Source organism: Ictalurus furcatus, chromosome 15 (assembly GCF_023375685.1).
Source record: "Ictalurus furcatus strain D&B chromosome 15, Billie_1.0, whole genome shotgun sequence".
Lineage (NCBI taxonomy): Eukaryota > Metazoa > Chordata > Actinopteri > Siluriformes > Ictaluridae > Ictalurus > Ictalurus furcatus.
Window position 1 is genome coordinate 11,394,758 of NC_071269.1, and position 20,117 is coordinate 11,414,874.

The following is a 20,117-nucleotide window of genomic DNA, read 5'->3' on the forward strand; positions in this document are numbered from 1 at the left end:
TGCATCAATAGTATGATTTTTCTGGCAAAACAGCAGGAGAACTGTGCATCCTTCAATGATAATTGAACTAAATATTACAGTACAATACAGTATTTTTATATTTTTACATGTACTGACATTTTGAAATATATTGATTGTTTTGTGTTTTAGGATCCAAAGGTTGCCTCCCGCTGGACGGAGAGGCAGAATCTTTTCAAGTGCGCAGGAAATTGCCTTTGTTGACATTGTCTTTGGCAACAATGAAATAAAACTGTGGGAAATTCAGGACTGAGTGCCGACAGACAAATCTTTTTTGGGTATGTGAATATGGTCAGCACAACAACAATTGCCAGAGTCATAGAGTAACATAAAATAAGGATGACGCAGTCATGTTCTATACCCTTTGAGAGAAACAATGAACATGTGATAGAACTCCGTTATCAATATGTCCAAGTATGATGTCTGTTCAGTAACCAAACAGGGTAAATACACAGCTATGCATAATTTAAAGTACTGTAAAACTGTCTGTATTTTAGAGAGTAATGGAGATGGAAGCCAAACAAACTGCACATACATTCAGCTTTGTGGATGAAGCTGGATTGAAACAGGCAAAAACACGCCACATGGGAAGAAATGTGCTTGGACAGAACGCAACCATTGGTGTCCCAGGCCAGAGAGGAGCGAACATCCCAAGGTCTGCAGCACTGACCAATGATGGTTTGCTGTTGCACACACCACTTATTTGCCCCTACAATATAGAGAGGCTCATTTCTTTTTGGGATGACCTGTAATATCGACTTGTGCCAGCACAGGAGAGAAGTCAAGGGGCAAGAAACTCCCCTACCTTCATTGTTGTGTGGGATAACGTGGCATTCCACCACTCTACTGAAGTTACAGACTGGTTTGCTGCACATCCCAGGATGTCAGTACTATTCCTACCTTCATACTCCCCCTTCCTAAACCCCATAGAGGAGTTTTTCTCTGCATGGAGGTGGAAGGTTTATAACCACCATCCACATGACCAGATGTCTTATTGGATGCCATGAAAGTGGGGTGTAGAGACGTTTCTACTGAAGACTGCCAGGATTGGATTAGACATCCCAGAAGATACTTTCCAAGATGCATCGCCAGAGAAGACATAAGATGTGATGTTGATAAGAAACTAGAACCCTCACAGTACTGTAAATACAGTATGCGTGATTATACTATACATGTTGTTGATGGGTTTTTTGGGGGGTGTTTTTTGTCATTATTCTTGCAGCCCTGGAATTTCAGGAATTTGTTTTTTTTATGCTGTTTCATTTAAATGACTATATGCAAAGATATATATATATATATATATATATATATATATATATATATATATATATATATAAAATAAAGGATATTAAAGCAAAATTCAGCATTTCTGATTCATTATTGTTACATACTGTATATTTTAGTACAGTCAAAAAAGTGAAAAGGAGCTATTCTTGTTCTGTAAGAAATACTGATTTATGTGAAAAATCATTCAACCTTCAAAGATAAAAGTTTATCATTTATGTAATGCTCCCTGTTGTTAGTGTTTTTTTAGGTCAGTGTGTCATGAGTGACAATGTATGCTTTCTGAGTGAGAACTGTTGCCAGTGTTATGGTCAAACGAGCTTATTTTGAGACTTACAGCATATGAAGTGTTTTGTTTTGGAGGTGAGATTTACTGTTGGCCAAGATTCATGTTGGTAATGCAGACTGTATGAAGAGTTTGGAAAAAGTGGCTTTAGTATTGACCGATGCTTGTTAGCAATTGAAAAAACTAAATTCAACAGCAAATGTTTAGTTGTTGATTCAGTCACCTAGTGGTTGCCAAAATCCATTAAAATTATTATATACCAATGGGAAAATGGTTAGTGTAAAACATTAATTTTAGATTTCTTTCAACAGGGAAGTCTTATTTGCAATAGCAGTGATAAGAATTGGAACAAGGGCCCATATTGCATGCCTGGTCTATATATATATGCCTAGTCTTGGACAGATGAATATAAATTAAGCATGTCCATCCATCCATCCTCTATACCACTTAATCCTTTTCAGGGTCACGGGGAAACCTGGAGCCTATCCCAGGGAGCATCAGGCACGAGGTGGGGTACACCCTGAACAGGGTGCCAATCCATCGCAGGACACAATCACATACACATCCACACACCCATTCATACACTACGAACACTTTGGACATGCTAATCAGCCTACCATGCGTGTATTTGGACTGGGGGAGGAAACCGGAGTACCCGGAGGGAATCCCCGCAGCACGGGGAGAACATGCAAACTCCGAACACACAGGGCCACAGTGGGAATCGAGCCCCCGACCCTGGCGGTGTGAGTTGAACGTGCTAACCACTAAGCCACTGTGTGCCCCTTTAATTTAAACTAAATAAAATTAAACACCGTGCGCCCTTTAAATTAAGCACGTTTATTTTTATATTAGAAAAATGGCTAAACAGATCTCAGATCAGACAGACCTGATCAGCAAATCTAGCAGGTCATTGAGCAATGTTTCATTATGTTGATCTATGGTCTAGCTATGTGCCTTGAAATTTCAAGAATATGTCAATAATGTTCAAGCGATTTCCTGTTTATTAAATCAAAGATATATTAATCCATTGTGCCACTCTGCATAAGTTTATTACACATGATAAATAAGTACATCTTCTTGGATGCAGACTCAGTGCAGAGGCGGTACAAATTTCTGCCTTTTAAAGACTGGTGCTTCATGTCAACATCACTTTTGAAACATACTGTACAAAGCCTTCAATCTGTCATAGAAGTGGGTGCCTCTGAAGTAGATGTGAGAGCTGCACTATGTCACAAACAAGGCTATTCAGGCAAATATTTTACTTTGTGCTTAGACTTCTAACTTTGTCCATAGCTGTGATGAAAACTGTTGGCGAAGCTGAACACCATGCTGACAGACCTTAATCCGATGCATTTTTGTACAGCCAAATGTTTCAGGGTCAGTTAAGCCACATGGGCTCTTTTTGCTCTAGCTTTATCTTCAGAATATCATCCAGAGTACAAAGACATTCTATTCTCTTCTAAAACCATGAGGAGGAAATGGCTCTTGTAATTTGAGACATAGAGAAATACATTTTCTACCTGTGCTATAATCAAATCACTACACACAGCTATGACAAACTCTACACTCTACTGAAACCCAAGTAATCATGGTTACAATTACCAGTAGACTCTGTCATAAATCTAACTCCCATAGATAGTTTATAGATTATTTAAGGATTGTCAGCTAATACCACAAATCTCACGTCCTGGGCAGTGGTGGCTTAGCGGATAAGGGTCTGGGTTACTGATTGGAAGGTCGGGGGTTCAAGCCCCAGTACTGCCAAGCTGCCACTGTTGGGCCCTTGAGCAAGGCCCTTAACCCTCTCTGCTCCAGGGGCACTGTATCATGGCTGAACCTGTGCTCTGACCCCAGCTTCCTAACATGTGAAGAAAAGAATTTCACTGTGCTCTAATGTATACGTGATTAATAAAGACTCATTAATGTCCTACCATCATCCAGGAAGCTGAGGTGCTTTTTATACATAACAATGGACTTCTGGGGAACACAGTAGCTTCAGTATACCCACAAAGTGTAGAGGCCATTCATAAATAAGCTGGAGTAATAGTACAGGCTCAACTCAGGAATTATGGATGAACCTTCACAGATGCTTTAGTAAAACATCCGCTAAATAGGCTTTTTCTATTGCTTAGGCAGAGGATCTACAAATTTGTTGCATCACTTTTCCACAAGCTTACTACTTTCTAAGGCAGTAAGATAACCACTTTGCCTTTTCCCCAGAATGATTCTCAAACTGCAGTTACTACAATTCAATACAATGTATGATTTTAGAATGAAGAGAGAGTATGCCCACATATGCCTACAGGAATAATACTTTAAAGTTTAGTGAAAATAAAGTGGGATAAACATTCATTTAATGACTGCTCATGCTCCTGAACACAGCCACATGTGCCAATACTGTGATATTTAGCGAAGACACAGAGGAGTTTGACTGCATTACCAGACCATGTTAAACCGCACGTGCGCACACACACTCACAAGCCATTATACATTTTATGAGGCTGAATCTCAAATGTCTTTCTATACTATTCAGGAGGGCTTTAGGTAGGGCATTCAGCTCTGTAGTGTTATATCCCATGTAGGGCAGAAAGAAAGTGAAACAGAAACCATTTGGGATATGCCCCAACTAGAAGGATGGTGGGTCACGAAGAAGAAAATGCAAGATCAAGCTACACAGTCATAAGGAAAAATTATTGTGGGTAAATAAATAGAAATGACTGAAACTTTAAATGTTTAAAACTGCTTAGATTATTTACAAGAGAAGATTATTATTCGATTATTTACAAGAAAGGATACACTTGTGCCATTACACAAGGCACATGAGAATTTTTTAGAAGCATTAAACAGTTCCTTAGCATTGCAAATGGAATGTATTTTTTAAATATTTATAGGTGCACTAATAAGTCAAAGGTCAAGATAAGTCAAAATGTGTCCAGATTCCAACATTCAAAATTGGAATGATATTTTCACTCCTTGAGCCCACTCCCAATTCATGCTCATGTACCCAAAGCTCTGCCCTCAGAGTCTACAGTGGCCAGAGAGTTCAATTAGAAATAGCAAAGGTTATCAGGGCTCTCATGACATCATTTTTTAAGCAATGAGTTAGGCTTGCCGTTTTTTATTTACCATTTTCCCCAGTTGCTTCGCACTGTCACCAAATGCACCCACAGTGATCTGATCTTTATAACAGGCCCATAGCACAACAAACCAGTGCTGCATTATTGAGTGCACTTTCTAGTTGCATCAACTCAAGCTGCAGTTTAAGTCCACTCAAGTTACAAAATACTACACACAATGCTCTATGTAAAAGCACAACAATCATTACATCAATGTAAGTATCAAGAAAAGTGTAATAATCATTTTAAAAAAACAATCAATAAAAGTGTAACAAATAAAACTATGAAAGTGTAACAATCATTACACTGGTTCCTTTACTGCTAATGCACAAAACACCTAACAACGCTCAATGAGTTAATGAACCTGGGCAAACATGATAGGTCACAAGTCTTTGCTCAGTTTTGCATAATAAATGGTCACAGATGTGCTATGTACAGACAAAATGGAGAAACAACAGGCAAGTAGGGCAAGAGGTAGAAGCACATTTCAAATGAAACAGGTGAGAACCTGGTCTGAGGGACTGTTTTAAACACACAGAATGTTCAGTTATGTTCAGAATGTTATATGTGACCACGGTACAGATTTGGAAGAATACACAGCATCAGTGACTGGCTACAACAGCAAGTGCATAGATGATGATTTCCTTCAAGACCATAACCACATGCACAAATCGGTAGATGATTGTGGATGACTGCAGATTTGCATGCACTACTGAAACCCCCAGAAGCTTCCTTCGGGAAAGCCACAGACCCTCCACACAGGAAGGACCCATCTGTCCCAGGCTATCAGAGAGGCAAAGCTTCTCTATTTACTAAGAATCTTCAAGCATTTCCTGAAAACCAAGGGCACATGACATATGTGGCAAGGCACTGAGACCATCATTGACTTCAAAGCTACATCACATGTCTGTGATAGTAATGCCTTACTGTGATAGTAATGCATCACTGGGGCATCACTGGGGATGATGTATCACTGGGGCTTAGCAGTTAAGGCTCTGGATTACTGATCGGAAGGTTGGGGGTTCAAGCCCCAGCACTACCAAGCTTGTTGGGCCCTTGAGCAAGGCCTTTAAATCTCTCTTCTCCAGGGGTGCTGTACTATGGCTGACCCTGCATTCTGACCCCAGGTTCCTGACAGGCTGGGGTATGCGAAGAAAAGAATTTCACTGTGTGACCAAAAAAGACTCATTATCATTATCTCATTATCACTCCTACACACACTGAATGAATTATACACATGGTTTGATGCAAAGACCAATGTGCTGGCACCCACCCCTTACTTCCATTGACCAAGTTATCTGTCGGTCTGTAGTGGATGTCAGGAAAGCTCTGTCCACAGTTAGGCCAGAAAAGCTGGTGGCCCTAACAACATACCTGACTGGGTGCTCAGGGAATGTGCTGATCAACTTGCAGATGTCCTAACACAGATCTTTACCATCTCCCTGATCCAAGCAGTTGTCCCTATGTGCTTCAAGACAACCACCAACCCTGTGCAAAGGAAATTATCTGTGTCCTGCCTCAATGACTACTAGCCTGGTATATTCACACCTATTGTCATGTGCTTTGAGCCACTAGTCATAAAACACAAAGAACAGTCTTCCCAACACACTGGACCCATTCTAGTATGCCTAATCATTCAAGAGAAGATACCATACTGTATTTGCTGCCATCCTGCCTCCTGACTCTGTCTCATGTATACAAAAAGGCTGTTTATAGATTATTAACAATTAACAATTATGCTGTTTATAGACTTCAGTTCAACATTAAACACAATTGTCCCTCAGAAATCCATAAGAAAGCTTAGCCTGCTGGGGTTCAACACTTATCTCTGCAACTGGATCCTGGACTTTCTGACTGGGAAGATCATCCATCAGGATCAGAAATACCACATACAGCACCACCACATGCAGCAATACCACACAGAAGAAATGGTTTAAGTATGTGGAATTCAGTAGTGTCTATGTCTGTAGTTTTTTCTGTCATTGAGTCCTTTTTTCTGTGTGTGTGTGTGTGTGTAGAAATTTTGTAATGCTGACACTGTCAGTAAATGTGCGATATACGTATAGATTTGCCAGCTATGTGTGAGCAACTGGGGAAGCTGTAACAAATAATTCATTTTCTCTAGTAAGAATTCTGAGGTGATAGCACCTGCACTGGATCAATTGCAACTGAATGGAAGGAAAAGAAGGAAGCAAAAGCATGAAATGCCTCTTTCCCCACCTTTGCCCCCAAAGGCTGAAAAGTAGGAAAAAAGACTATGATGCTCACTTCTGGGAACCCTTCTTCCACATCACAGGAACCAGTTTCATCCAGAAGCAGGGAGTTACACTACCTGGGTAAATTCCTGTGCCAGCACTGCACTCAACACAAACATCTCATGCCAGTTAAGTGTGGGGTGGCTCTATACTGCAGATCACTTCCTGACCTGCAGGGGTATCAGAACCAGGAAATATTACCTTCCTTTATTCACTGGGACATCATAGCAGCCAAGGTGGCCAGGAAGGGGAAACTGCACAGCATCCTTCTCAGGTGACTTTGCATTTCATACACCTACACTTGCCATGAGCTTGGCTATCCAACCAAGCCTTTAATGTTGACAGAAACTAGGCAAGCAGTTATTTGTTGATGCCTGGTTATGGTTATGCTCAATATCATCAACAAAAGCAGTGCCAAAATGCAGGTCTTTGCTGACCTGATAAGCATTGAATAAAGGAGATGATAGGACTGAATCAGCTACTCCAGGCCCTATTATTTCACAACCAAACCCCAGGTCCAGGCAGTCTTGAGATGGCAGCACAAGAGTCTTCCCCAACAACCAAGATGGGGCTCCTCACGTGACCTGGTTGTCTGAGAAAGCTGTAAACACATCCAGATCCAGATCTGAGAAAGCTGTGTAATGGTGCTCCTTTTTTGAGGTTAAGGAATTAAAATGGATATGCTTGTACAAATATATAATCTGCATCTGTGCATATATTTAAACATGTATATTTTTGTACTCTACAGTAGGGATATAACTGAACACAAACACATTATTCAGAATGAACAGATAACGTATTCTAAGCAGATACAAATAAATATATGAATAGGAAGTGCACAATTTATTAACTTTTTTAGAAAGCTGCCAGAAAGGTAAATAGGGCATTCTGGTTGAGACTAGAGGTGCGTGTTGGGACTGGGATCCAATGGGACAAACAAAACAAACCAAAAAATCTGAGCAGGAGATTTTCACTTACATGCAGTGTGAGTGATATGAAGCTCACCAGACAAACACTACCTACATTCATTATCATGAACTTGAAGCATTGTGCAAAGCATTTACAGGATTAATTCATTCATCCTTAGTAACTGCCTAGCCAGGGTCATGGTGCTTTAAATTAAGCTACTAGTTTGTTTATAATTTGGGAAATACAGTGGGGAAATAAGTACTAAAGGCATCAATATTATTTTCAGTAAATATATTTTCAATGAGGTTATTCACATGAAATATTCACCAGACATCAGTATTAACTCAAGAAAGCTGCAAATATAATGAATTCACAACATTAAAGTCCATAAATAAAGTTATGTGTAATGAAGTGAAATGACACAGGAAAAAAGTATTGAACATGCTAAGAAAAAGCAGTTCTCAAAGGCAAGGTAAGGCAAGGAACCAGCTGAAATCTGTAAGTAGTTAGAAAGTAACCATACATCCTATCTGTGCAAATTAATATCAGCTGGGTTAGTAAATTGATGGTCTATAAAAAGGCTTTTCGTTACCAAGGTGTCACACAAGAAACATCTCATGATGGGTAAAAACAAAGAGCGCGCTCAACACCTTCACAACCTTATTGGTGCGAAACATATTGATGGAATCGGATACAGGTGTATTAAAAAACTTCTGAATCTTCCAGTAAGTAATCTTTCATATAACTGAAGGAAAGATGAATGGAGTCCTTTACCAGGACATTCTTGAAAAGAATCTGCTGCCATCCACCAGGATGATGAAGATGAGACACGGGTGGATCTTCCAGCAGGACAAGGATGCAAAGCATACAGCAAAGGAAACTCTCAATTGGTTTCAGAGAAAAAAATCAAGGTGTTAGAATGGCCCAGTCAATCACCTGACTTGAATCCAATTGAACAAGATTTAAAGACAAAATGTTGTCATTACAAGCAAAGGCTTCTCCACTAAGTATTAAGTAAATTTCAGTTAGCGTGTTCAATACTTTTTTCCTGTGTCATTCCGCTTTATTACACATAACTTAATTTATGGACTTTAATGTTTGAATTTCTTTATATGTGTGGATTTCTTGAGTTAATACCAAAGTCTGGTGAAAATTTCATGTGAATAGCCTCATTGGAAAATTGGAAATATATTTACTGAAAAAAAATGTTCAATACTTATTTCCCCGTATTACTGTATAACTAACTAACCCTGTGAGGCCTCTGCAGAGAGTCAAGCTAGCACAGGCTTCTGCTGAGGCTTCTTCTGTCCATCTTCTTATGTCCTGCTCCTAGTCTGTGAGGAGGAGTTGCAGGTGCCCAGTTCTGAGGTGAGTATACAGTTAATTTCCCTTTTCCTCAGTGGATGAGTGTGTGGTTGCTGATCTTCTGGTGGGCATCACTTTGCCTCCTGAGTCCAGTAAGAGTGTTGTCATTCCATTACAAAACTCCAGTGAGGACTCTTTGCCTCCTGATTCTGACGGGAATGACATCATCCATCTCGTGACTCTATCGAGGACAACAAGGACTCCACAGAAGTTGTCATCACTCCTCACTTCACATTGGATGATGTTACTCAGCCTCCTGACTGCACAGAGGATGACAATGCTCCTCACCCCACTGTCATAGAGGACATTTCTGGCCTTTGCCCCACCTTAGTAGAGGACATTGCTCTTCACTCCACCTTTGCAGAAGACGTTGCACGTCAGATGATGTCATCACAGTTTTGTTAATTAAATCTCTGCAGTATTTACTTCCCATACACCTTCACTGTGAATGGTAAAGAGAAGTCATGCAGATGCTTTTTTGTCAGTACCTAGCAAATACTTCTAGCATGGATAAGCTCCTTGTTATTCTTCTTGCTAATTTTCATATGTAGTCTCCTTTCTGCCTCATCAAAATGAGAGTTATTGTCTTTTACACAAACAGTAGGCAGGATGTGCTGTTCGCTGTTGCCTATAGTAAGATGATAGTGTAGACAAAAAGATTGCATTATCACTACCATCTGCAAAGAATAAAGTTTCCTCAGCTAGGGTGCTCCAAACAGTTCTTTAATATGGCCAACAGATGGATGCGAATATTCATTTTTCTCCCATTGGCACAATTATTTGTCTGCCATGAGTGCAATCATCTAAAACATTTCCCATTAAAGGCAATGCAAAACAATCTGTGGGTTAGGGTTTGCTGTACTCTATACATGCATCAGAATTGAAATTCATCATCATTACATTAGCAGTTTTTGTAGTCTATCAACTGAAGCCAAGCTGCTTATAATAGGACTTTCTGTTTCTGGGTTGTTGTTTTGTTTTTGTTTTTTTTTGTTCTTTTACTGTCAAGTTCTCTGTTAGAGGAAGAGCCTTTTCCGCAGCATGAATTTTGTTTTCATAAGGTCCCAAACCAGTAACTTAAAGTTTAACTGGCTGCTTGATCATCATGGCTTTGTCATTTTCAATGTTCAAGATTGTACCTGCTTTTTTCAGCTACAGCTGAAAGCAATCTAGTGGAACTGTTTTAGTTTATATCTAGCATGTACTTTGCCCCATTGTGGCTGAGATTTCAGCACCCTTTGCTAATAACAACAATAATAATAATAATAATAATAATAATATTAATAATAATAATAATAATACGTTTATTTTTTATAGCGCCTTTCTATACAATCAAGGTCGCTTTACAATTAGAAAGTGTTTTTTGCAGTTTTTTACCAAAGCGTCTTTTTTTTTTTTTTTTAATGCAAAACCCTTCCATCACCAAACATTAAAGCTTTTTCACTCTTTTCATATTCTATTTTCGATATTTCATCTTTGTTTAATCCCCTGACATAATGATCAAGTAATTTATCTACACAAACTGGTCTGGTATAAGCTGTGTCAATGACAGCTGAACCCAGTGATTCCAGCACAATATTCCACTTTTCTACATCTTTTGTCAACTTTGCATGCTCTGTTTTGTATACAGTAGGCAGTCTTTTGTCCAGTGACATGTGGTTTGGCTGGCATTTTTATCATGCCTATCTAGAGACTCTGTACCAAGTGAGTGACTTATTTTCTCTCTTACCAGAATTTTCCTTGTGGGATGCAGCATCTTCATTTCCATCTTGTGCATCATCTCCCTGTAGGAATTTGTCAGTCCAATTTCTCTAATATTGTTTTATAGTTATTGTTTATATATTATAATATAGTTTTGAATTCTCTGAGAGTATGCCTAAGACAGCATCCATTGCTCTTCCAGTTAGTAACAAGGGTTAAGCCAGGCTAACAGGCTAAGCCTGTTTCTTTTTGTCAATTTCTGTAATGCATCTACACATTATAAATAAATTTTTCCACGTTTCATAGCATTTTTAATTCTTTGTATCAAATGTTGGGGGAATTTTGTAGGTTACAGCAACCATCTTTTGGTACCAGTGTTTAATGACAACAATATTGCTGACTAAACTGCACAACCATTATGACTAAGCAGAGGTCTTTCCCCCATAGGTAACTCCGTATTAGTGAATGCACATTATAATGAGTCTTTATTGGTCACATATACATATGCACAGTGAAATTCTTTTCCTCGCATACCCCAGCATGTTAGGAGTCTGGGGTCAGAGCACAGGGTTAGTCATGATACAGCACTCCTGGAGAGGGTTAAGGGCCTTGATCAAGGGCCCAACAGTGGCAGCGTGGCAGTGCTGTGGCTTGAACCCCCAACCTTCCGATCAGTAACCCAGAGAGCAACCCACCCTTTACCACCAAGCCACCACGCCACCACTGCCCCATATTAGAACATATGACTTAACAGACATTGCGTCCTAGGGGCCATGATATTGGCTTATTTTTCAATAACTGTTGACATACATTCTGGAGTATATACATGGTAATGTAAGAACCAATATTACCTAAAGTAAAAAAAATTTTTTTAACGGATTTACCACCATTTTAGTATCATCATCACTACACATCAAAACTGACTGTGTGACCCCTGGTTCCAATCACAAATATTGTCAGCACATTATTAAAAACAGAAGCAGGATTTTGTTTACTTCTCAGCAAGTTAATTGTGCCAAAATATTAAAGAAACATCATTAGGGAATTACCCTTTAACAGAAACTAAAGGTTAAAGAGGTATACATAGCAAACTATGGTTGGAGTTCCCTGAAAAGAGGTAGATCACCATTATTCTCACATACAAAGACAAACCCACACACACACACTACATACAAGGCCACTGGATGCTCAGTTGGCAATATATAAGCATTATGCTTTTTATGTACATTTATTTATATGGAGTTGTGTTTGAATGAGGAATTCTTTATGTGGGAATGTTGATGGTGTATGCATGCTAAAGTATAAAAATAGTCATTAATACTAAATAAGGTCTGTTGAAAATATAGAAAGAGCTGTGTAGATTAGAAACATATGGTAACATTTAAACTATTAAAATGCAAAAAAAAATCAAATCCATATATTGTTCAAAAGTACACAATTATCAGAAATAATAGATATTAATTATTAATAATAATTATTAAGTGATTCTAAAGCAGAAGATTAAAACATAAGCAGAAATCGGGTATATACACTAAAACAGTGACATAGACAGACAGTAAATTAAGAGGCAAAAGCCACTTATAGTACTTTGCTTTGAGTCCTCAGTTTATATATAAATATATATAATATTTAAATATCAGTCACAATTTTTTTTTCTTATGGTGGGTTTAACCCTGTGGTATTGTGTATGACGTCCAACCTTTTGACTGTCAGTATCACAGAAGGTCAGGCCAAAGTAGTCCTTCTCCAGCAGGTTCAGATGCTCACACACCATATCCAGCAACACTTGACCTTTACAGGATTTCTGCCCAGGCAAACATGCAAAACACACACACACAAAAACCATATCAATTACAGTAAATATAAGCATCATTTTGTTACATACTTCATACATATATTGTCCTGTCCTTCTTCTATTTCAATACCAGCACCAAATACTATTTCTAAAAAACACAAATATCAATCATTACAGAGAACAGTGTAGCATTTTCAGTGTAGCATCTTAGGAGCATTTTAAAGCGTTCCCACAAGCTCTGTTTATTGTACTGTGGGATTGAACCGGGCCAACGTTTTGGTGCTGGACAGTTAAAGCACACCAAACTTAAACACATACATATGTCACAAAAATATTTCAAGCATTATAGATATTATATCTATGCACTATAATGTTGTCAAGACCTCAAGGCTATACTGCAGAAAAGGGTGGCAGAAGCAAAGTACTTAAGATGCCGCCTTTCAAAGTGCCACTCTACAAAGACACCAAGCATTCACCACCCAGGGAACACAGTTCCCACAGCAACAGGGAGAAGAAGCAGCTGTTTCCATGGAAACAGAAGTGATGAGGAGGGCTTTTCTCCCTTTTGGGTCTGTGTGCCTCCTCCCTACCTCTAAGAGCACCATGACTCAATGTTTTTACAGAGAGTTTGGTGAGTGGTGACTAGAGCTCCTTGTGTACAAAAAACTTCAACAGTCATGTTTTAGTTAGCAAAGGAGATCACACAAACAATTTAAAGTAGACTTTTAGGACAAATGCAATATTACTAGCCATGAGAATCATATCAATGCAGTCAATCCTAACACCCCTGATTGCTAGAAGCCACCCAGACATGTGGATGAAATTTTTTGGCCTCACTGCAGATTGTACACAAGAGATTTGAGCACATTTGATGCCAAGGGTGATTCTTGAATCACGTGTGTCTGCTAATCAGACAACACAGATATCACTCTAGAGTACAAATGTGGAGGAACTTCAGATAAAATGTATATAATGTTCTCTGTACACTACTAGTTTTGTCCACATCATGTGATATTTTTTTATTCATGCCTTAAGGCATAAATGCTAGCAATCTGACAATTTTATTGAATTAACCCTTATCATTATCCCTAGCCTTAATCATTTAGTGTGTCTGATATCTACTTCATGTGCAAGTGTATAGAAATAAGAAACTTGAATGCTTCTTTTTTTGCAGCATATGAGAGTTCATTAGTATTAATGACACGTGAGCCCAGGAATCAAATTGGAATGAGGAGTCAATTACCAGTGGGGGATCGTATTACCAGGGAAAATAATTTGTCGCTTCAAGTACTGTACACACTTTCAGCATATTCTAATAGAAGTAATCAGAATATGAATGAGCTGTTGCTTCAGTTACTCCTGTCAGTGAACTCACTAGAGATACTGCCACACCTTGCGCATATCATTGCACACACACACACACACACACACACACACACACACACACACACACACACACCAACACACACAGTCCCCTACTTCTTTGTTCATTTTAAGTACAGTAGCATTATTTTCCCACCTGGCTGCACACAGAGTAGTAATTTGCTACCTCTATAATTTTAATTTTCCTTTTTAAGACTAGTGCAATACAATTGCTATCTATCACTCCATTTTCAGTTAGAGCAACGGTGCCCTTTAACTTTTGAATGGTCTCTGTGTCTTTCTAATTAGATGGTTCAGCAGCCATAACACTGAATAAGTGCTCTGAATACAGTCCCACATATTCAAGGATTGGTTATAGGCCAACATAATACAGTACATTAGGCAGGGGAAAGCCCCGGGGCAAGACAGGCTGATGTTGCTCTAATCTATAGCCCGTGAATGTGCTTCCTGGAGATCAGAGAGGGTAGGGATAGCCATAAATTTATCAACAATAAAAGTCCACCCCTCCACCAGATGATTCACTAGAGCAGAGAGCATCACATACATAGTCATCTGTCACCACCTGGAAGAGCATATCTACCTAATGGCACACACATGGTCAGCAACCATCCCCTGATGAAGGTCTAGTGCAGGTTCGGAAACTAGGGGTCACTTGATTTACAAATGGGGTCATGAGAGAAGCTTACAGTTTCCTTTCTTGTTTCGTTAATTTATTTTACAAATTAATATTAGAAATATTGAAGATGGATTTTGGGTGCTACTGGAAGTCACATTCAGACAAGCCGCATTTAAATTAACAGAGTACATGTTATTTTATTCTTTTTACTATCCTGACATGGTACATTAGATATGTAGTGAATGTGCTTGATTATCCTATAACAACCCAACACTAGACACCAAACTGGTAAGTCAGTGCCAGTAATATACCTTTGGTTTTTAGTCACTGTCCTTATACATACTTATGTTACTTACACCATAAAGTGTTCAGATGTTACAGTAGTCCTAAATTATAAATCTGGAATTGAAAAAAAAGTCTACGGTGGTCAAGGCAAGGGGTCATTCACAATGTCCATTTGGGTTGGTTTGCCCAAAAGGTTTGGGAACCCTTGGTTTAGTGGATAATTAACACAAACTATTGCTGGATGAATCTATGTTTACTATAGATTACAAGGTGTTCTAAAAGGTACGGCAGTTAGTATCCATAGTCCACAGACCCAGTATCACTGTTGTATGTACAGGTGCATCTAAAAAAAATTATATCGTGGAATAGTTCATTTTTTTCTGTAATTTAATTTAAAAAGTGGAACTTTCATATATTCCAGGTTCATTACACATAAAGTTAAATATTTCAAGCCTTTTTTTTATGATGATTATGGCTTAGAGCTCAAAATCAAAAATCCAATATCTCAAAATATTAGAATAAATGTATAATACAGAAATGTCGACCTTCTGAAAACTATGTTAATTTATGGACTCAATACTTGGTCGGGGCTTTAATCCTTTTGCACGAATTACTGCATCAATGCAGCGTGGCATGGAGGCAATCAGCCTGTGGCACTGCTGAGGTGTTATGGAAGCCCAGGTTGCTTTGGTAGCAGACTTCAGCTCGTCTGTATTGTTGGATCTGGTGTCACTCATAGATTCTCTATGGGGTTCAGGTCAGACGAGTTGGCTGGTCAATCAAGTACAGTAATACCATGGTCAGCAAACCAGTTACGAGTAGTTTTGGCACAGTGGGCATGTGCCAAGTCCTGCTAGAAAAGGAAATCAACATCTCCATAAAGCTTGTCAATAGATGGAAGCATGAAGTGCTCTAAAATCTCCTGGTAGATGCTGCATTGACTCTCGACTTGAGAAAACACAGTGGACCAACACCAGCAGATGACATGGCACCCCAAATCAGCACTGAATGTGGAAACTTCACAGTGGACTTCAAGCAACTTGGATTCTGCGCCTCTCCACTCTTCCTCCAGACTCTGGGACCTTGATTTCCAAATGAAATGCAACATTTACTTTCATCTGAAAATTGATTGTGGTTGAGTGTACTGAAACAGACTGAGAGATTAAAGGCTCAGGAAACCTTTGCAGGTGTTTTGAGTTAATTTTCTGATTAGAGCTCTTTTCAGGTCGACATTTCTGTATTATAAAGTCTTTATTCTTTTGTGATACTGGATTTTTGATTTCCATGAGCTGTAAGCCGTAATAATCAAGATTAAAACAAAAAAAGGTTTGAAATATTTCACTTTATGTGTAATGAATCTAGAATATATGAAAGTTCCACTTTTTGAATTAAATTAGAGGAAAAAATTAACTTTTCCACAATATTCAAATTTGTTGAGATGCACCTGTTTGTGTATATGTGTGGAAAAACTTTTAGATTTTTTCAATTGATCTTAAATGTAATGTTTTCATGTCAGGAACCCACTAAGGCACATAAGACGGCAACTGTCATACCTCCACTCCAGTTTCATATTCTGATCCATCCAACAGCGTGACTTTCACAGGCACGGTCTTTGGTTTTTTGGAAGATTTCTGTGGGGATCTGGACATCCTGCTGGATGTTTTCTCAGATGAGTCATCTGTGTCTCGGTGTTCATCAGATATCTTTGAGTCATGATCCTAAAAGTAAAGTGCATTGTTTAGTTGTTCTACTTTCTCAAGTTCTAGATGGTGGTTTCCTTTGGAACTAATGGAGTCTTCTCATATTTTCCCTTCCTTACTCAGTACAAATAGTAAAGTTGTCATCTTGTGACCCTAACCCCACAGGGACAGCCTATAAAAGGTCCCTGCTACATCACATTTTCTTCTTACTGATAAGGATGCTGGACATAAGCAATGCCCAATTATTATATTTTTTGGCATCTTTAAGCTTTTACAGAGATTTGTCCCAACTGCAGTATAATGCTAACAGCAACAATGCTAGAAACATGCCTCACACACTATGGGAATACTGCTGACTAATTACCTTCCTTTGATGCCGAGTTGTTGGAGTAGGGAGTGGAATGAACAGGAATGGCTGTTGAGCCTACTAAGAGGAAAAAAGTAAGCTCCTTCACTATGTTTTTGCAGCAAGAATAAAAGTTTATGCAGCACTTTCGCTGCACTGGAACAGAAGCCTTAGATGCTCTGCCCCTCTCAGTGGTTGTTTCTGATTTTCTGATTTTGAGTAATAAGCCCACTCTGGCAAAAAGAATCCTGATAGCCTGCCATAAAAGCATTCTAACAATCAGAATGTCATGCAGAAGTGTGGCTGAGCAGCAGCAGCAAATATGCTGCAGGTTGGAATTAAGGCTGCCTTAGTAAAACTAAAGCTGAAGCCTCCACCCATAGCTGATCAAATCGATGCTTCGATAATTCATCCAGCACAGGGAGAAAATGGGCTATTCCACAATGTACCAATTTCATTCAAGAGCTCTAATGTGCATTTAGGAGCACATACTGGCTGCAATAGCAGATGCAAGGACTAGGGGTGAGATGTGCAGTATGCTTCAGTAGAGACACTGATGGCCTCATTAGTGGTAGAGGCGGATGAAGCTCTGCACATGAATCTGTGTAGCCTACAGATCAAATATGAGAGAAAGAGAGAGACAATTGTTTCTCAAAGTGCATGACGTTCTGGTTTTGTATCTATGGGTCATATCTCTAACACAGTGGCACAGCTGCTCCTAGCCTTTAATGAGATGCCTATAACTGGAGAAGCAAACAGTACAGAAAACCTGCAGGCAGCACTGGATGCACAAGATTATCACCTCTTTCTGTCAGAAATGATCTAGATATTTAAGGCAGCCAGGTACCTTTCGGTGCCCTTGTCTGCTGACACACTACTCTCACAGCAGCAACAGCTGGTAGATAGAGCTACGCAGGAAACAGCATGGGCCACGTTGGTGCTGCAGTGAGAAACCAAAACAATTAAAGAAGTACAGTAAGTACTCAGAGTGTGACCACACTTCCAGTGGAACAATTCGCTGAAAGTGCTGCAGCATCTCAGCATCATATTTGAAAATAGGTAGTCATTTACAGATTTACTGTCAGCTACCACCAAACACAGGTATCGAAGGGAGCTGGCTATGCTGACTGAAGAAGTGCAGTCACTACTACAATGTAGCGGGGACCTTTTTATAGAGGACAACTTTGTATTTGTGCTATTTGCTATTTGTAAGAGCATTAAAAAAACTATTTCAAAGGAAACTGCCCTGGCAGTCCTCCATTTAGTCTTAGAACTCACATACATTACATTGTACTGTAAAGTCTTAAATGAAAAGTACATTTTAGGTGGTGTTTTAAAATCAGTCCATCTATCCATCCATATTCTATACCGCTTATCCTTCCCTCAGGGTCACGGGGTTTTAAAATCAGTAATAATTTTAAATACTTGTATTAGAAATTAATCCATATATAGACATCAATGTAACAATTTGTATTTGTCTCAATATGAAATCTCAAGCACAAGCCTTTTGATTATAATGCCTTTAAGATCATGAAAAACAAACATTAAAATAGATGTGTCCAAACTTTTGACTGATTCTGTGTATGCTGCATCATATTACATTGAATGTCATGAAAAGCACGTAATGTTGCATTGGACAGCACTGCATTGATATCTTGTCCTACCTGATCTCTTGTTCTTTTGCTGTCTCCCTCCATGGCATTCTTCACATCGGAAGTAGAACCCTTCTCTGACATTCTGAGTACTTACAGTCCTACACATAGACACACCAATGGTAAGATGTGATGGTAATAGCAACACCACCAATATATTTTCCCAACAATATCAAAATAGTTTGGGGTTTTTTGTACAAACTATCATACAATAACATGACATTTCTTACAAACAAACTTCTCTTCACTCATACATCCACATGGGGTGTTTGGGCAGTGCTCATATTATATTATGATATTTCTATTTTATATCCCTGAAATTAGACACATAATTTGTGACTCCAACATTATATTGCAACACTGAAATTACTTTCAGTGAGAATAAGATCCTTGATAAAATATTGTAAAAGAACTTTTTCAGGAATGCTCTACATTATGAATCACATTCAGGTACTCCAGATGTATTTGCAAACTTTTGAGGGCTGGGCAGTATTATTTATTATTTTCTGTTATACTGTTACGGATTCACATAATAGCATGCATTTTTGCAATTCTTTGATCAAGAATATTTTTCTATAATTCCTTATTGCAAAAGTAAAAGAGAATTTGCAACAGACACGTAAGACAAATAATTTCATAGCCCAATGTGATGGAGCTTCGATATACCAAATTAGTGTCACAGCAACAATGAACTTACTTCAAGATGGATAATGCTGGTAGCGTTGCATTAGTATAACAGTGTTATCTAACCAAGTTATGTAGCCAATATAGCAGAGGAGGGGGGGACACTTTCAGTAATATTGTGATTAAATATTTGGATATCATGTCATTCTAAATATTTACAGTTTGAGAAACAAGACATCAATAACATAGTTTTTGTTGATATTTGACAACTTGTATTCTACTAAAGCTATTATGTATGGTGCATGATAGCCATTAAATTCTATTTTTCCACATTGATCACTACAGAGTTAACAGGTCCATGTGTGTTTAGCACTGACTCTTTACTACTTATGCTATTAAAACAGTATTGATGTTCTTATTGTATTATTGTACTGTACATTTATGATAGCTATTTTAAAATTGTAAACTTGTTGGAACAGTATTTGTGCAAAGAAGTAGGAGCTCCTTCCAAAAGGCTTAATAATGCAAAACACTGGCATGCCAAACATTTAACAAATAGCTTTTTCTGTATTGTGGAACTGAGGGACCAGACCGATAGCACAAAGTGAATAAGACATCATGCAAATCCAGTAAGAAAAAATCTCAGCAGACAGACAGGAGATAAAAACTGGAAAATGGTATGAACCTAACCTATTCGGTTATTTTAGTTATTTGTTTTTACTTTTTGTTTGTGGACAAGTAGGTTCGGCAACCGCAGAAAAGAAATTAAACCTATATTCAGT

General features: G+C 38.6%; 1 protein-coding gene across 1 annotated transcript in view; it reads right to left on the minus strand.

Annotated features, from left to right (window-relative positions):
- The window catches only part of si:dkey-178k16.1 (band 4.1-like protein 1), a 53,095-nt gene extending 34,300 nt beyond the window's left edge, over positions 1-18,795 (minus strand). The window contains exons 1-3 of the mRNA XM_053643628.1: positions 18,724-18,795; positions 16,567-16,731; positions 12,634-12,738 (exon numbers count right to left, since the gene is read on the minus strand). Of these exons, the coding sequence (XP_053499603.1) occupies positions 12,634-12,738; positions 16,567-16,731; positions 18,724-18,795 (342 nt within the window). The remainder of the gene's footprint in view (positions 1-12,633; positions 12,739-16,566; positions 16,732-18,723) is intronic.
- Between the last annotated feature and the right edge of the window lie 1,322 nt (positions 18,796-20,117).